The 19,327-nt window shown below is 39.1% G+C and overlaps 2 protein-coding genes across 2 annotated transcripts; both read left to right on the forward strand.

The window, feature by feature from the left end:
• Positions 1-240: 240 nt before the first annotated feature.
• Positions 241-13,119, forward strand: skor2 (SKI family transcriptional corepressor 2). The gene is made up of 9 exons (XM_031292659.2): positions 241-468; positions 2,639-4,653; positions 5,329-5,392; positions 6,204-6,281; positions 8,715-8,780; positions 9,140-9,238; positions 9,472-9,539; positions 10,601-10,664; positions 11,174-13,119. The coding sequence occupies exons 2-8, from the start codon at positions 2,668-2,670 to the stop codon at positions 10,655-10,657; spliced, it is 2,418 nt and encodes an 805-aa protein (XP_031148519.1). The 5' UTR covers positions 241-468; positions 2,639-2,667; the 3' UTR covers positions 10,658-10,664; positions 11,174-13,119.
• A 600-nt stretch (positions 13,120-13,719) lies between these two features.
• Positions 13,720-14,998, forward strand: ier3ip1 (immediate early response 3 interacting protein 1). Its single transcript, XM_031292658.2, has 3 exons — positions 13,720-13,877; positions 14,295-14,396; positions 14,916-14,998. Exons 1-3 carry the CDS (start codon positions 13,787-13,789, stop codon positions 14,969-14,971), a joined length of 249 nt encoding a protein of 82 aa, XP_031148518.1. The 5' UTR covers positions 13,720-13,786; the 3' UTR covers positions 14,972-14,998.
• Positions 14,999-19,327: the final 4,329 nt, after the last annotated feature.

The following is a 19,327-nucleotide window of genomic DNA, read 5'->3' on the forward strand; positions in this document are numbered from 1 at the left end:
GTGTGTGTGTGTGTGTGTGTGTGTGTGTGTGTGTGTGTGTGTGTGTGTGTGTGTCCTGGATGGTGGGCTGAGCTCGCGCTACACGCCAATCAAACAGAGGCAGGTGCGTGGTCCAGAGAGAGAGAGAGAGAGAGAGAGAGAGAGAGAGAGAGAGAGAGAGAGAGAGAGAGAGAGGGAGAGGGAGAGGGAGAGGGAGGGTGGGGGGGATTAGGACTGCGCGTGGTGAAAAGCGAATAAAGCCGGCGCGAGCGTCGCAGTTTACTCACATCTCACGAGCAGCTCACTCGACAGTTGAGACGAAGGCGGGTACCGATTCCATGTGTTTCCCGGATATAACTAAGTAAAATCGGTTCGTTTGCTTGATAAAAATGAGTTTTTTAAAGCTGTGTAGGATACATCGATTTATCTCGTGACGGGGATATTTTTTGGACTCAGTGACCGTTTTGGGAGTATTCTTGGGAGTCAGAGGTAAGGACTGCTCTGCTTCTCCTGTAAAGTTGGCTAAAATGTTGGTAAAAAAAAATGTACCGAAACTGTGTGGGACAACAACAACAAAAAAGCTTCACAAACGATTAAAAGAAGAAAATGCTTGAGTAGATGTGTGTGTGTGGATTTTTCCACATTCCGTTGCATTAAAATGACTGTGGGCCAGTGACCGTATTCTATTATTATAATTAATGTTTTCTTATTGTTATCATCACATTTCTGTTACTAAATAAACGAAGCTCTGCCTTTAATATTGTTCCATGGATAGACATGATAGCGTGCTACTATGCTAAAGGCCTAACGGTACTTTACTAGAAATCAAATTTGGGCATAACTGATATTATGCACATTTAAATATTTCAATAGCCTATATTGTGTAATTTGACGCCAAACTGTGAACTCTTGAGTTGGTGTTAATTGTTTAATAATTGTTTAATTGCTTTATTGGTTCTTGCGTACTGATCCTCCTCAGCCAAACAGTTTGTTGTTCGGCCCACACAGTTCCACCATATTAGTTCATATTGCGCTGTAATAAATTATTCCCATGCAAAACGACACCTGTTTAATATAGCCCAAACACTTTATAATTCTGTATCATATTTTGCTATTATAGAAAATGTTTTCTTGAATGCAATGTGCAATTGGTCATAAATGTATTAGCAATGTATTTGTTAAAACAAGCATTTTCTTACATTATTGGGAAAAAAACTTAAAGCAATTTCAGTTTTTTTTTCTGTAGTTGTTTGTGTTTTTTTGTTCTTAAATCATATGATAAATGTGATACACAAAAAATGTTTTTGTGTGCTGTAAGATAATAATTTCTAAAAAATAAAATTCAGAAGTTGTCAACTGACATGGAATACTAAAGCCTATTTTCAACATATTCACCGCTGAGCAGAAGTTAAAAATCGTGCTTTGTAATTCTACATTTCAAACATTACAGTGGGCTATAATGTGTTCAAATAATAGCATAATAAAATGTTTATGTCACCCAGCACGTGAAGATTTCCAGCCTTCTCTTCACAGTAAATTCCCTGCTATTTCAAATTATATCTAAATAAATAGGACGACTTTTAAAGGTGAAGGAATATTTGGACTAAACAGGTGCAGCTGAATGTGACACCAGATCAAAGGGCCACAGCCAACTTTGATATAGGAAAATGAGGTTGACATAATAGTTTTACAATACTGTAGTCCGATTGTAGTCTGAAAAATAATTCCACCTAAACATGCCTTAAGATTCTGTCTGTATGTTGTGTGTGTATGTGTGTTTCTTTTTATCTAACACTGAGATGAACTATTTAGGTTACACCATTTTCTAGATATAAAGGATATTTATGTTCGATGTTCATGTCAAAACCCAACATTTAAACATTAATTTGTGCCGATATGTTTGTGTGGGAACATGGATAATATTGTACTTTCATTGTAACCGTTAGGCTAAACGTTAGAAGAGTGTGTTATCCTCTTTCATAGTTTGTTCACTGGCCAACTGTTGAAAACAGACGCAGGCAGACACACTCATTACTTTAAAGCTATAAATGGATAGCTGTAACATGCTAAAGAGGCTATACTTTGTGGGCAAAAACATTTAATAAATACATTTTTATATATATATATATATAAATGCAGAGGTACTACATGAAAAATAACTATTGCATTTCTATTTGCTGTCAACCAAACACTTCACTTAGTATCACAGGGAAATGTTAATTCAGTGTCCCAATTCACTTTATAATTTATCTATGCACTCAATAATTTTATTAGAATAGTTGTCGATGACAAATCAATTTTTTATTATTTTTGAAGTGATGTTGAAGTAGGATAATTAAAGAAATTAGCCCGTTCCTAAAGCAAGAAAAGATAAAAACAGTTTGTTTTTTGTCTATAAAATTGTGTAACAGATATACATTTAATTTAAATGCATTCAATTTAAAATACTATTCAATATGTCAATATGAACATTTATTTTTTGCAAATTCCACACATCAAAGTATTTCTGGGCACACCTACGTGTATATTATAAGTAATTAACTAGCTATTTCAAATTTTGTGTATTAAAGGAAGACAGGACGTGTGTAAACAAGAGGATTTTTTTATGGTAAAAAAAATCAACTCATGGATTTTTATTTCTTCCTTTCTTTTCATGCAGGTCTTTCAACAAACAGTTTTCCTCCAAGTATGGACAAGACCCATCTTTCGAGCCCTAATGATATCATAATGACGAGCTCAACAGGCCCCTACCAGCAGGAACCCTTGACACCACCCAGACCCGCCCATCTCCACTCCTCATCCTCTTCCTTATCCTCCCCCTCTCCGTCCTCTTCCTCCTCACCCATGAAGCCAAACCAGGTCGGCCAGGTCATCCTATATGGCGTTCCCATTGTATCGCTGGTCATTGATCACAATGAGAGACTTTGCCTGGCACAGATTTCCAACACGCTCCTCAAGAACTACAGTTATAATGAGATTCATAATCGTCGCGTGGCGCTGGGCATCACCTGTGTCCAGTGCACTCCGGTTCAGTTGGAGATTCTTCGCCGGGCTGGTGCCATGCCCATCTCGTCACGCCGTTGTGGCATGATCACCAAGCGCGAAGCCGAGCGCCTCTGCAAGTCCTTCCTGGGAGAGAACGCACCGCCGAAACTGCCCGACAACTTTGCCTTTGATGTGACACATGAGTGCGCTTGGGGTTGCCGTGGTAACTTCATCCCGGCACGCTACAACAGCTCCAGGGCCAAATGCATCAAGTGCTCCTTGTGCAACATGTACTTCTCCCCAAATAAGTTCATTTTCCATTCCCACCGCACACCAGACGCCAAGTACACCCAGCCCGACGCCGCCAACTTTAACTCCTGGCGACGACACCTCAAACTCTCTGACAAACACCCAGCTGATGAGATGGTCTTCGCATGGGAAGACGTCAAAGCTATGTTCAATGGAGGAAGCCGGAAGAGAGCGCTGCCCTCCTCAGCCCATTGTTCCTCCATCGGTTCTATGAAGACTCTCCCGGGTTCGGTAGTGCCTCATATGATGGGTGACTTGGGCGCTCAGAAAAGAGCCCGCTTTGAAGACGAGGATGATCTGGATGGAGGAAGTATGTCTCCCCGTAAGACACCACGTAGCTACCCTGTCATCCCTGTCCCAAGCAAAGGCTTTGGCATGCTGCAGAAGTTCCCTCCCACGTCGCTCTTTCCCTCGCCTTACCCCTTCCCAGCATTCGGCCTCTGCCAGCAGAAAAAAGATGACAGTGATGTTTCCGGTGGGCAGAAAGGAGCAGGGTTGTCAGGTCTTTTATGGCCTGGCCGCAAAGACACTTTTTATCCTCCTTTCTGCATGTTTTGGCCACCAAGAGCGGCAGGAGGAATCCCTGTCCCCACCTACCTCCAGCCTCAGCCCAGCGCTCTCTCCTCTCTGGCAGACAACCCCTCTCTCAGGCAGGCCTTTTTGGATCTCTCAGAACCAAGCGAGCCTGTAGCTGTAACCGGCAACGAAAATAGTGTCAGCGCAACCATGGCCCCCGGCAGCGCGACAACCACACCAAGATCATCCGGGCTGTTTGACCCAGAATGCACCACAGTAACACCTGACCTTCGCCCTGTGACGTCAGAGGGCTGGCTCAAACTCCTGGACACCCCAAACTTCCAAGCCAGGAAGCCGAGCTACGGCTCAGCCTTCCGACCTGTGATCAAGGATGCCGAGAGCATGGCCAAGCTCCACAGCAACGGTGGAGCAGTCACTGGGGCAACAGACGAGGACTTTGGGGTCGTGGTCGCCCGGTCAGACCGCCAACAGCGGCTATCGCCCAGCAGCAGCTGTAGTTACGGGAGTGATAGTGGAGGCGATGGAGAGGTGGAGGGAGTGGAGAGTGAGGAGGAGGGGGAGGTGGATGTGGAGTCGTCGAAGCAGGAGGACGAGGAGGAGGGGAGCTTCACAAACAGGCCGCCACAGACTCAAAGCAACCTGTACCTCCCTGCGTTGAGCGACGCTCATGGAGAGGAGAGGGGGAAGGAGAGAGGGAGTGGCGCTGTGTATACCAGCACCTCCCCTCCCTCCTCCTCGGACCCCATCCAGCGGGAGTCCCCCAGCCTTCCTGCCTCCCCTACTGCCAGCCTGCCTCTCTCCAGCTCCACCCCGCCTCACCGAGATGACCCAGCTTACAAAAACGTAAATATCCCCCCAGGCCACTTTAGCTAATTATTATTTAAATGGTGCTGCAGTCAGGCAGTGATACGATCTGCATAAGCAGATTGATAGGCTGGTTTCTCCCTGTAGAAATTGAAACAGTCACCCCACTCTGATCCTGGCTAATAGGCCCAGATGTGGATTGTTTAATGGCCACGGTGTGTTTGTTCTCCCTCTGTCACCCTAGCCTGTTAGGGCAACTCTAATCTTTAACCTGTCGACTCACACATTAACCAGGCCTCTGAGAGAAAGAGAGGAGGAGGAGAGGGGCGATATGAGGAGCATTTTAAACCAGAGCAGAGTTGAATCATCCATTGAGTAACGTGCTGCAAATACATCTGACTGATATTAGAGACGGAGAGGAAAGAAAGGCTTTAACCATATATGCTAAATTGGATCATTACAGATGAATGTTACCATTGGCTGATAAAAAGCAGAGCGCCAACCAGGGAGATTTGCCCAGTAATGAGTTACATTTTACACAAAAAAATCAATATTGATTGATATAAACAATAACCATCACATCAAAGAGTCAAAATTAGAAAGCCTTATAGCCTTTATTCTGCCTTATAAGACTTATGTTCTGCTCTGTTGTAATTTAACTATACGATGCATAACAAGTATATGAAATTCTAACAGTCTATTTATTTTTTCCAGGTTCACAAAAATAGAGACGAAGGACTACCTGTGTACGCAACCAAAGACAACTCCAGCATTTCTGGTGAGCGCAGTTATTTAAATTTTGTTTTTCTTCAATCTGTTTTTAAACCTTTTCTGTTCATATTTTCTGATGCACGGGTAAAAAAAGTCTATAATGGTAGAATACACAATAAACACAAGATCAAAATTGTTCTTGGAAGCATAGTTTTACATGATAATGCTGCTCGCAAGTATAATGAAAATATCAGTTGTGTGCGATTCATTTTTTTTTTTTTTTTTTACTGTAAAATACTGCTCTCTTAAAAGTTAAAAGACATCATACACTAAGCATTTGCAAAACCAAAATGCAGTTTCTCTTTCATATATAATCTACAAAAAAACACTTTGCTCGCGCTGCTGTTTGCATGGGTTGCTTGACACTATATCTTTCACTCTTAAGTTGTTTTACAATGTGTTGGTTTCATCAAACGTTTGAACAGGTTTTTACACTGTTTCATCAAATAGCATTACACAATCTATTTCAGCAAACTGTTACACACTATCTGTTTCATCAGACGTCCTAGTCAGTTGTATTATAGCATCTTTGTTCCATTTAGTGTCTGAGTGAGTGGTTTTATAGAGCCTCTGTGTCCCTGCGAGGCTCATATTCCTGTGACGTTTCATTTGCTCCTCTCATCTCCCACCCTGACCCTTTCGCTTGAAGAAAATGTCTTGTGTGTGTTTTGTGGTGGTGTGCTCTCATGGCCCACATACACACAAAGGACACACACCATGCGCACACTTAGTTATCTCCATGTGTCCGGATAACCAGCTCAACCAATGGGCCTTACTGAAACTCTCTTCCTGTCTTTCTCTGTCTCATTTTCTCTCAGATGAAAACAAAGAGCAGAATAGTTTCTTTGTGCCAGACAGTGAAACATCAGCGCCCGACTACTGGAGGGAAAGCTCAGGTAGGAATACTCACTTACGTGTTTTTTTGTTTTTTGCAGAGCAGCTGGAGATGGTGAAAAAAAAAAAAAAAAATTCAATCAAAGAAGAAAACACAGAAGTATTTTAAAATGACATGTTAGGTACTTCTTAAAGTATAATTATTAGGATGGCAAGGTTAATTTAAATTCTGCATTTTGCTTTACTCTAGTGTACTTTGAATCTCACATCGCAGAGCAACTCTGAGGTCTTTATGAAGCTTCGGATTAAATCATGATCAAACATTTACATCAGAAAAAAAAACAAAAAACAATGAATATTTGCAAGGGCATCTTGAGACTGTAGTTAGCAAATTAGAACTACAATCTTGAATAACTTATCTACAAAGCAGAAATATAATTATTTGCAGTCTGACATAAAAAAAAAATCAATTTTGATTGTTTTACATAGATCGATTTGTATTATATAATGGCATCAAAAGCTAAAGCCCTGTTTTAATTCAGCACACACCACGTGGATGAATATGCACCGTGTAAAAATGTCCATACATAAAACAGACGATGCTGATTAAAAAACTCTCGCTTGGAAAAACATGTGACTTTATGTACATAAGTTAAAATTTCTACTTATTACACAAATGAGACTCAGAATACTGAATAATAAAGCAGTGAGAGAAAGCTATTCAGTCTTCAGCTTCATCCACCTCAATCTCCTCCTCCTCTCAGACATGAGCTAGGGATTCATATAAATACATAGAGATGAAACAGCAGCGGAAAGCTGCTTCTGCCTCCGCTCTGCCACGGCTGCTCTCTTTAGCGGCATTGTCGCCAGGGCTGTTGCTCTTAGGGGGGCCGTTATAGTTCAACAAGAAAACATCAGCTCAGAGATAAGCAGCCGCGCTGGCAATCTCCATCCTAGACCCATATTGCCGCCGACATAATTGCCTTTTTTACCTTTTCCCTTTTTTCCCTTCTCAGCGCAAAAAAACCCTTTCCCGTTTGAAAAAGATCACAGCTTATTGCCTTTTTATATCTGTCAGGAAGACATTAAAACTGCTTTATGACATCTGTGCCAACATTTATATCTCCCCCCCCCCCCCCCACCCCGACCCCCACCTCCACTCCCTCGAACCCTACACACACATACACCGTAATGATCTCTGCACATAATGTATAATGTATTTCGAAAAATTACACGAAACAAATTAAATGAGACCACCTTTCCCCTGATTGCCAAATGTCTCCCTGGGCGGTGGGAAGCTCTACGTGATTAGAAGGCCTGATTCCTTCGAGTCCCACCCCCCCCCCTCCACTGTCTTTAAACTCTCCCTCTGTTTCTAGGGAGAAAAAATAATCTAATTTTCCATTTATGTAATGCAAACCGCCTTGGCTTTGACTATTCACGGTTAATTGACTGTCAAACGAGGTTGTTATCCTCGGGCTCTGTCTGCAAATTTGCTTGTCAAATGAGACAGAGAGAGGAGAGGAAAGGAGAGAGAGGAGAGGAGAGAGAGAAGAGGAGAGCTCTCTCTGCTCTAAATGAGAGAGAGAGAAGCATGGGGAGGCTTAAGGAGCCAGGATATGAAATGACTGGAGGGGAATATACATATCGAGTTTGCTGGATCGCTTCATTTAAGGTGCACAATGCCTCATTGTCACTATTCAGACGCAAACATACACGCAGAACAATATAGAACCTTTCAAACTGGTACATTTGAAAACAGCATGTGATGAAGATGTTTGTTTAAAAAAAAGGCAAATGGAGGATGGAGAAGTTTTAAAGCAACAAGTAGGTTGCTTCCAGCAGTAACAAAGAGTACACAGACAAAATATACATCGTAACGAAATTCTGCATAACTATAAATATACTGTTTTACATTATTTTACGGTTACTCTATCCTCATGTAGTTTTCATAGCCACTGGTATTGGTCAAAACAATTCCCCTGCCAAAAAACTAACAGTTTGGAAGCACAGCACCTACACTTCAGTTTTAAGAGCTACACAATCAATTTCATTTCTGAACGCAAGCAGTGTTCTTTTGTTGTCTTAATAGAAAGCAATATGATCTGACAGCAAGAAGAGATTGAACATGTCAGGGAGAGGGAGTGCAGGAAAGGTCTCCATCTACAGTGCCGTCAAAATTGTTACCACTATCTTACACTGACATCTAGAGGCCAGCGAGTGAATTACAGTGCTCCACTAAAGACTGGCGGGGCAGTTAGGGAGAGGATGAGGCGATGCACAATGGTTTACACTGCAAAAATAAGAAGACTGATGGGAAACAGTCCATGACACGATTATGAATATTATATGGTAGATATGGTCAGATATGGTTTGATGTTGTGGTAGAATAGGATTGGAACTCTCGGTGCCAAATACAACTTACATACTGTAACTATGTCTGAAAATGAATATGGCATATGTGGAACAGAAATTAAGTCTTCTCGTGTTTTCAGGTGATCGAAGCCAAGGTGCTGCCTCTCCGGTGCCGCTAAAGAAGGATGTTGAGAACATGGAGAAAGGTAAAGATTGTTAATTTGAGGAACACAGCTTGTTGCTCTTGGGGGAAATTATTGTGTCTTTGTAAATTACACAGTGTGATCTAGACCTACTCTATTTGTAAAGTGTCCTGCGATAACTCCTGTTATGATTTGACTCTATAAATGAAATTGAATTGAATTGAATTGAATTGAATTGAATTGAATTGAATTGAATTGAATTGAATTGATATGTAGGTAAACATCCCCATTCCTCTGGTCGCTGGATTGACCATGTAAATATATATAAAGGATCTATTTTACTGAAATGATTTCTAACAGACAATTCCCTTTTCTCTTTGTACCTCTCATACTTTCATTTCTCCTCCTGCCTGCTCCTGCAGAGGAGCTCCAGAAGGTTCTGCTGGAGCAGATTGACTTCAGGAGGAGACTGGAGCAAGAGTTTCACGCTCTGAAGGGCACCTCACCATTTCCTGTCTTCCGTAAGTCATTTTTTTTTTTCTCACTCAACTCGCTTTTCTTTTTCATACTCTGAAGGGCAACTTCTCCTTCTCTGTCTTTCTGAAGTTCTTTGCCATTTTGTCTCCCCCCCCCCTTACTTTTCTCTTCCCCCTGTTTGACTCCTTCATCAGCTGTATTATTGAAAGTGTACTTGATCAGTTACTCAAATGATAATACTGCTCAGTCTAATCATAGATTCTTGCGCTAATTTCAGATAATTTCCAAGACCAGATGAAACGAGAGCTCGCCTATAGAGAAGAGATGGTCCAACAGTTACAGATGGTAAGAATACTAATGATACAATCAGTGCTGAACACTGATGGAAAATAAATAGCATTGCTACGCCTTTAAACGGCAAATAAAACACCCTTTTATAGATACATGAATTTAAAAAGGCCTCACTGTTCGCTTTGAAAACCAATCTTCATAATGATTTTCAGAAGGAATATAATTAAGACTAATTATGAAGCACAGTGAAATATAGTTACACAGTTTGAGCAGGAAAAGACAAAATCAAAAAAGCATCAGGAGATGTGACAATAACAGCCCAATTAACACTTCAACTACGGTAGACTGTAGACATACATATGAAATCCTAACCCATGTCTTAAACTAAAACAGAAATGAATTGAAGAATAAATAAAGCCACCAGGACTCAACCAGACACTTCTCCTATTGCTTATTTGCCCGTCAAACGACAGAGCCAATCATCTAGTTTGTCTTTCATGGGTGAGAAGTTCCTCTGCAGCCGTCTGAGTGTTTCCGTCCGCATCAATCACCGGAGCAGCTGGCAGACAGGCTGACAGACGGTGTTTGTCTTTGCTTTCTGACACATGCAACAACTGTACACGCTCGTGTGCACATGATCGCAAACCCCGCACGTCCACCGAAACACACAAAAGAGCACGCTGCATTCATGTAACCACGTAGGCAGACGTCTGAACAGGCATACAAGCTCATTTATAAGCGTAAAAACGTAAAAAAAAAACATTCAAAATTGACTAATGTGTCTAGAAACAGCAGATGGATCTGTCTGAGAGTAATGCCACATTAATTTCACCCAGACATTCATATGCCAACAAAATTTTAGATTTATGTTGCTGCATTATATTTTAGAATTTTGATTGAATTTGAATATCCCACCCAAACTTTACACCTCTTGCCCAGAATTTTGTATTTACCCTTGGAAATATTAATATTATTTACAGTAACTTGTTTCTTTTCACAAATAGGCAAATGTGTTTTTTGTTTAACAAAATAGTGTTATTAACCCTCACATAATGCATTATTTTAATACTAAAAAGCCATTTTTCATGGAATCTTGTGTCTGTTGTTTCTTTCAGATTCCCTACGCAAACATCCTCAGAAAAGAAAAGATCAGCTCCCATCTCAACAAGTAGCTATAAGGTGACTATTTTTTTTTCAATTATTTGATAATGCAGCATATTAACACTACAATATCAACATGGTAGATGTCAGATGAGGATATAAACATTTAATTATTTACAACACAAAGCAGCGAGATTAGGTTCAGCAAAGTTTAATTGCCTTTGAAATGGTTCTAATACTGTTACTGTTTACTGGAAGCTAGACCACATTTAGCCTGGAGTTGAGTTTGCAGCCAGACCAAGGCTGTAATCATGCAAATGATGATGAAAAATGTTTTTATTTGAATTAATGGCAAATAGTGAAATTCAATTACTTTTCAGCGTTTAAGTTGCTTGACAATAGGCCATCCTGGTCCAGCAAACTTCAGCCATCTGATAGCTACAGTGTAAAGCATGTTCAATTTCACTTCACAGTGGCACACTAGCTAACCCTTAACACCTGCCTCTGGCCCCATTTTAACAGACTATAAGTGTCTTTGACAACATGACACTAATGTTGGGATTTTATTTTATTTATTGTCTTCACAGGCTGAGTCAAGAAAATCCCATGTGAGAGGAAGAAGCTGCCTGGATTTCTGTAAATTTACCAAGAAGGAAGAAAAAAAACAGTCACATGAAAACTGACAGAGAAATATAGGAGAGAGACACGAACAGAAAGAAATATGACACTATAGTATATAAATATGTTTCTTAAGTTTTCCTTGGACCATGTTTTATTTCTGATTCTGCACTACAACCTCTGTTAATAGCCACGCACTTAAACTCTGTCTTACAAAAACACATGTGGACCAGTTTGTACTGCTGTGGGGTGGCACACTGGTTAAAGTTTCATCCCTGTCTCCTCTTCCCTGGGTCCACTTATTTCCCAAACGGTCTGAACTGACATGGGCACAAACTGACGACATCAGGGGAAACAGAATGACTCCTGCTCTTTCCTCATTGCTGCACTGGCAGTCAGACTCAAAGCTTTACCCAACCAGGACCAAAGCAACCACAACCTTTCTCGTCTTTCGTGAATTTTAGGGCTGTTAAAGACCACCAGGAAGGCAGTTGGAGACTTTGTCAATAAAAACTCTGAAACGTTACGAGCTCTTTAAAGATGAAGAGCAAGAAGAAAGAGTCATAGATACAGTAAGAATGGGTGTTATTGTCCATGACTCTGACTGCTGCTGGCCCAACATGTACATACACCAGACTGTGGATGAGGATGGACTTCACACTGAGATTGTTGCTGTTGTTGTTATTATTGATGTTGCCGTGGTATCACCAAATGGGGACCCTAAAGAGAAACAAACATTCCAAGCTTTATGTATTGGCAACATTTGATCCTATAGGGATTCTCCTCATCGTGTCCAGTTGTGTTTAATGACCTAAACAAATCATTATTTCCACTGATTGTCAACATGGTCAATCATCACTGAAGAGGTCAGATGCATCTGTTAGACGACCCGAACTTGAATATGCCAGATGAAGAACAAAATAAAGGGGGGAAATGAATTGAGTATTGGTGTTTTGGGTTTTAAACCTAAAGATGCAATGAGACCATTATAAATAGAGGGTGGTATCGCAAAAAGGGTTCACGCTTTAAGCAAACTGTACACTGGCATTGGCAGAACAGTTTGTACTCATAGTTTTAGTATTTGGGAGTGATTTCTGAGTGTATAAAAAAATAATTAAGTATTATGTTCAATGCAGATGTTGCTGCACTGATTATACATTTTTCATCTTTTATTCATACAGGAAGAGTTACCTCAAAACAACATCCTGTGTCACATCTACAGTATATAGTTAAGAAGCAGTGTTCTTCTGTTAATTATATTGAACATCTGGAGAATCCTTCGTTCAAAGGCACCCTGAAAGTATTGTTTACCCTTCACCCAAATTTTCTAACCATCAACCCACAGGCTTTACCTCCAGCCAGACGGGAAGGTAATATTGCCATCATCAGCTAAATGTGTGGGGTGTGATCAGATGGGGAATTGACATTTAAAGGCCAATTCTGTTTACTTGTTTGCCAACCAAATGAGTGTCCAGGCAACGAGGAGCAAAAGACTGAAGTTTGTCAGTGTTGTATATCTACCTGTAAATTATTTTTGCCTGACTGTACAAAATGTCATAGTGAGAATACTGAACCTCACAGTCAGTCTATCTATATGTGTTTGTTTGTTTATTTATTTGAGTACCAGGGCCTAAGACCCTGATTGTGAAAATATTATTTATTATAATGTTAAAGAAAAAGAAAGCAACATGATGATGATGATGATGATGATGATGATGATGGTGATCATGGTGCAGTCAAGTGTATGAGAGAATAAAAATGAGAACTCACCCGTCTTGTTTATAAAATGAAATGAATGAATGGATAGAGTTGTCATTTACTGAGAGCAATGTTATCATTATAAACTGTTAATGCAGATGTATTTACCTATGTTCTTGTAGTTTCTCTACTATTTATGTGTAAATTAAAAGTCTATTAATAACCAGAATGTGGTTTGATGATTAGGCCTATTTGCTGTTTATGGAGTTGAAATCCTTTTAGCTCCATGCTAATAAGTCGGATTAGAAGGTGAACCCTTACCTACTTAAGAAAAGAAATAAATATGATATAAGATACATAGATTGGTAAAATAGAGATACATGTACAGTACATACAAACGAAATAAAGGAACAGAAGAGACAGTCAGTAGCCCTATACAGTGTAAGATAATGTGAAGATATTGTGAAAACTTCAGATAATCTTTTTTATTATTATTGCTTTATTAGTTGATGTTCAAAAGAAAAAAGGGAAACATATTGAAATAATTTTAATTTAATTTAATTTAAAATGTCTTCATTATTTCCTTTTTTATAATAAAATAAATAATTTTTAGGGAAGATAATTAAAAAGGGAAAAATGTGACACATAATGTCCAAATATGACCTGATTCTGGCACAAATACACTCTTTAAATAAATAAATCAAAATCAAAGCTCCCTTGTTTAGTCCATGCGCTTTCACCGTGGATGTGTGGCTTCCACGAGTCCACTTTGAAATGAACGTAATGACGTCATTTACTTCTGTTGCACGACCTCCGCTGCCTGATTACGGCATCTACATTTTGTGGTGGGAGTGGTGCTGGACGAAAAAGAAAAAGTTGCCAGCATGGCGTTTACGCTGTACTCTCTCATCCAGACTGCTATTCTATGCACTAATGCAATCGCTGTGTTGCATGAAGAAAGGTTTCTAAGCAAGTGTAAGTACTCTGCCCTGTTTTGTACAACGTACAGCATACATTTAATTGAAATAACCGTGTGTGCCATGCTAAAAGAAGCTAGCTAACGTTAGGTGTGTAACGTTACTAACGTACACTATTAGCTGCCTGTGTAACTTCCTAACGTTATACTGACTCATGTTGAGATTTCCAGGGAGAACATTAAGGTGTGCTCATTAAAGAGAAATGTTCATGTGTGGAATGAGATGAGTTTTCTATTCTTAGAGGTATTCAAAAAAAAGGGGAAAACTGGCTGTTAAAATAACATACTCACTGTACATTTTGCTGTCATGCTTTCTTTTCTCCTCTAACCAATTGCTGCCTCCTGTTTGCTTTGTCCTTATTATATTCCCCCCCCCTTTCCTCCTTTCTACTTGCACCTCCTTCATCTGTCTCCAGTTGGCTGGGGTGTTGACCATGGAGTTGGAGGTTTTGGGGATGATCCAGGAATCAAAGCCCAGATTCTCACCCTCATTCGCTCGGTCCGGACTGTCATGAGAGGTTGGAAAGCAAGTTTCCCTATTTCCCCTTAGAAGAAAACAAAATAAATCCGATTCAAGTAAATGTTGAGTGAATGTCATATTTGGTACGACTGGGTGTCCTTTTGAAATGTTCAGACACTGATTTCAATGAATGCCTGACTTCCTTGTGCATATACCATAACAGTACTTTTTTTTTCGATTCCTCACAGTGGGTAAACAAGGTTTTCTTTAAAACCTTTTTTCTATTTAACAAAATAAACCACACTTCTCACATGCGTCAGTGTTTTGATTTTGTTTTTAAGAACTTTCATAAATAAAAACGGTATAAAATCAGCAAAATTATTGTTTTAAATCAGGAAGTATGTAATCATAGAATTTGTAAACTTAACCAAACTTTCGGTACTTGACAGGTTTTGATACTCTACGACAGGTACATGTCGCTCAGTACTCAAAAAGTGCTGCAAAAGTTTGATAGCCAACCCTAATACTTAAGAGGTAGAGGATTTTGCTAACTTTTTTGTTTGTTTTGTTTTCACAGTGCCTTTGATAATAGTGAATTCGGCCTGCATTGTCCTGTTGTTACTGTTCGGTTGACAGCGGGACACCCCGAGTGCCAGTGTGGAAAAAATGAAGCCAGAGGACTAGACATGTGCCAAGGAAAAACCACAAACACACCCAGTAATATCCGTCATTCAGAGACTTCTGCCTTTGCCAGTCATCAGCAGGGTGGAGACGTTGGCCCATGGGGCTGGCACGGGAAGAGAGCAACTTAAAAATCAACATGCAGGTACTCGCATCCAAAGAGAAGGAGTGTTGACCCGTCACTCGGTTGAAAGTATGGCTGGTGTGGACTTAACACCAGGACTAACACTAACCTAACCTGCGTAACACCATACTTGATGATGATGATGATGATTCTGTCATCATCCAAAAGCTTTGTGCCGTGCTTGCGTTTTTGTCCTCGTTTTCACAAATTGAGACACAAGGATTTGATATGTGTCAGTATTATCGTGTTACAAATGAGAAACTTGTGTTGTCAGCAGTAGGGCTGGACAATATGTAAGTATGTATTATATGCTATTACATTTCTATTCAGGGGTATAGCTACCTTTTTATATATATATATATTTTTATATATATATATATATATATTTGGGAGTTTCCTAAACCAGGTTAAAAAATACACAATGTGTTTTTTTTAAGGCTGTTAATTTGTATTTTAGACTTCAGTGTGATTGTGTATTGTTTTGTCCTGAAATGTAAAAGGATATATTCTAAAACAACATTGCGACCATTGGGTAGGGAAATTACATTTACAGAAAATGTAATCAAATTGTTAAATTAACGAAATGCGGAAAAAGTCCAGTTCCATAACTGCAGTTTAATACGATGAACAATGTCTTCTGTACCAAAATTGCTAAAGTCCTTCACTTTAAACTGGTCAGTTGAACATTATTTTAAGCCATATACACCTGGGATTGGGTCAGGTGTGTGTAATCTAGATTTTAAGCAATATTGCTAAACAGCTCAAAACAATGCACCGTTTTACCGTTTACACATCAATACCCTCTAACTGCCACAAACATCACTGTAATGGTATTGGGATTGTTTTTTGTCTTGAAATAAATGTATTAGTCAATAATATTCTTTGTATTGTCTCTCTTTTTACAAATGTGGATTTTTATATATATATATATATGTATGTGCACACACACACACACACACACACACACACACACTACCAGTCAAAAGTTTGGGGTCACTTAGAAATTTCCACTCCATTACAGACAGAATACCAGCTGAGATCAGTAGCATTGTTTTTTTTAACCAGGGGAGCAGTTTTCAAGTCACATTATGTGCTTACATAATTACAAAAGGGTTCTCGACTGTTGTAGAAAGAAGTGGCTGATCTTTAATACAATATCTACATTGCCCATTATCAGCAACCATTCATCCAATGTTCCAAAGGCATATTCTGTTTACTGATCTGATATTATTTTAAAAGGCTAACTGAGAAAACATTGGAGAACCATTTAGCAATTATGTAAGCACATAATGTAATCTGAAAACTGTGCAACTGATCTCAGCTGGTATTCTCTCTATAATGGAGTGGAATGGAAACTTCTAACTGACCCCTAACTAGTAACTATTACTAGAATACATTTCAAACAAGCCCCTTCATCCTGTTATAGGAATTCATTTTGCAGCAGTACCTTAACTTTCACTTGGCTAAATAATAGTATTTTGCTTGTATATGATACTGCAATATGCCTGCATTTCTGCTTTGTGTAAATATTAACATATTTCTCTTGACTCCATGTTTGTCCATCCATCCCTGCTCCACTACATTAATAATCCCCATATGTTGTGAATTATCACCATTTTCTCCCCCCGCTAAGCTCCACAAACATTTTTATTATAACACTACTGTAGTTTTGCTTCTAAATATGTGAGTGGGGAAAGGGGATCTACTGGAATTAGAAGCATATGTTTATCAGGGGGATTTGCACTGTTAAGCCACTTTGATCTGTGATTAGTCAGAGTTTAGCTGTGGGTTCACAGTAAACTCTGTAAGCGATCACACATATGTGCACGTCACAGGTCAGGGTGTGTGGTGTATGGCTTCTGATTGATAAATCATTAGAATGTGTTTTGATCGGTTACTTTTTAAGGGACTTAAAGATGTACAATTTTTCATTTGTTTAAGTTGAATGAGTTTTAATTCCAAAAAGACAAGTTCAACATTTGAAAACTAGATATCACCCCTATTTGTTAACATATCTATTATGATGGAATAAATCTACAATTTAAAGGAAAAAATAAATAAACTAATGGTTTAAGACTTTAAACCCTAAAAGTATGTCCATCAGAACAATAGAGACAGCTGCTTCAAATTCCAAATAAATATTGAAATGAAAAGTTAATCAAAATTGTCAATGCATTTTAATGTTATTTACTAACACAATTGTGGAAAGAGACAAAGATTAAGTGCCTGTTATGACTGCCGTTTTAGTTTTTGTAACCAGCAAAGTTGCCGGTTTGTTCACAACAGTAGCAAGGACCAACGAAAGCACCAAAAGAGAGAAACCAAAAAAATAAGAGGTTGGTAAAAGAAAAGAAAAAACAGAAATGAAATCCAAAACATTATATTAAAGCAATAGTGTTTTAATCAGAAGGGAATTAAAAATGGTACTGATTTAGATAGTTTGTCTGAACAAAGACATTTATAGTGTGAGATTAATTTTCCAACATCATGTTTTTTTTGTTTTTTTTTACAGTCAATGAGCTGAACAATATTTGTGCCAAAACCAAAACTGAAAACTAAAAAAACAACATTGGGAAACAGTGTTATTCACTTGAGGTAGCCTATGTTGAAAGAGGATTTGATCAGTGTTGTCTGGCATCCTGCAGAGAGAAGGTTTTTATCATTTTGATAATACCTCCCCTCATATTAAATCTATCTGAATGCCCTGAACGACCCACTAATGCGATACATCTGTTGGTTGTTAGTGGGATAGGACACATATGTTTTTTTTATTATTCTAATGAGTGATTAAGTGGTTAAGGTTAACCCTCTTATCTGATTATAACATAATAATAATAATAATAATAATAATAATAATAATAATAATAGAGAGAAGAGAAATTTATCAAAAAAGAGAGTGTTATTAAAAAAAGTTTTTCCATATAAGAAAAAATTATTCGGCTTTTACTATCTGTCAATTTTGGTGTCGTGCCAAGGTACTTATCCCCGCCAGGATATGTATCCCATGGCCACGGGAGCGCGCGTGCACTCAGAGCGGAGTTTAGCTGCTGCACTTCGAATTCACCTCTTAAATGGAACAAATAGCGACGTGGAAGACTCCACAGGGTTTTCCATAGTAACAAGGGTCTCATTTATTTACATAAATACGTTTATTTGTCTGTTACATTAAGGCGATGTGTGAATTGTTTAATGCGTCGTTTATTATTGTAGATTCATCGACAGTGTTTTCCAAAGTTCCATATTGACATGCACCTTAGCTACATAGGCCGACTGATAGGCCTATCTACGTGAGTCATGCTGGTTTATGAACAATATTTTTTCCTCGGCTTTGCGGCCGTCCCTCTCTGCCCTCTAACGTGATTTCTGTTTTAATTTAATTTAGTTTAATATGGCTTTTCAATTAACCGCTTTGTTCACCTGTCTACCATATAAGTTACATAGGGGATACACAAAGTATCAGGCCGTTTTTTAACCTGATATGATGTGTATCCCCTCCCCTAACATGCAAAGGGTCTGTCCTGTCATCATGTGTGTTATTTTCTGTCTACCAGGTCACAGTAAACAACCTGAGATAATATGGAGATGTCTGCTGTTTTCTAGCAAAAGTTACATAGGGGATACACATTATATCAGGCTGTTTTTCACCTGATATTTTGTGTATCCCCTCCCCTAACATGCAAAGGGGCTGTCCTGTCATCATGTGTTATTTTCTGTCTTTACCAGGTCACAGTAAACAACCTGAGATAATATGGAGATGTCTGCTGTTTTCTAGCAATAGCACCAGAGGGGATACACAAAATATCAGGCTGTTTTTTCACCTAATATTTTGTGTATCCCCTCCCCTAACATGCAAAGGGTCTGTCCTGTCCTCATGTGTGTTATTGTCTGTGTTTACTAGGTCACAGTAAACAACATGATAATATGGAGATGTCTGCTGTTTTCTAGCTAAAGTGACATAGGGGATACACATTATATCAGGCTGTTTTTCACCTGATGTGTATCCCCTCCCCTCACATGCAAAGGGTCTGTCCTGTCATCATGTGTGTTATTTTCTGAGATAATATGGAGATGTCTGCTGTTTTCTAGCAAAGGTTACATAGGGGTTACACAAAATATCAGGCTGTTTTTCACCTAATATAATGTGTATCCCTTCTGTAAAACAGCAGACATCTCCATATTATCTC

The sequence above is a fragment of the Sander lucioperca genome, chromosome 14 (assembly GCF_008315115.2).
Source record: "Sander lucioperca isolate FBNREF2018 chromosome 14, SLUC_FBN_1.2, whole genome shotgun sequence".
NCBI classification, from domain to species: Eukaryota; Metazoa; Chordata; class Actinopteri; order Perciformes; family Percidae; genus Sander; species Sander lucioperca.

Bases quoted from the DNA above. Each gene is read 5' to 3' on its own strand.
- skor2 (XM_031292659.2), top strand. From the start codon at position 2,668: ATGGACAAGACCCATCTTTCGAGCCCTAATGATATCATAATGACGAGC. The intron at 5,393-6,203 runs GTGAGCGCAGTT...ATTTTCTCTCAG, and splicing joins AGACAACTCCAGCATTTCTG to ATGAAAACAAAGAGCAGAAT. The intron at 6,282-8,714 runs GTAGGAATACTC...TCGTGTTTTCAG, and splicing joins CTACTGGAGGGAAAGCTCAG to GTGATCGAAGCCAAGGTGCT.
- ier3ip1 (XM_031292658.2), top strand. From the start codon at position 13,787: ATGGCGTTTACGCTGTACTCTCTCATCCAGACTGCTATTCTATGCACT. The intron at 13,878-14,294 runs GTAAGTACTCTG...ATCTGTCTCCAG, and splicing joins AGAAAGGTTTCTAAGCAAGT to TTGGCTGGGGTGTTGACCAT. The intron at 14,397-14,915 runs GTTGGAAAGCAA...TTGTTTTCACAG, and splicing joins GGTCCGGACTGTCATGAGAG to TGCCTTTGATAATAGTGAAT.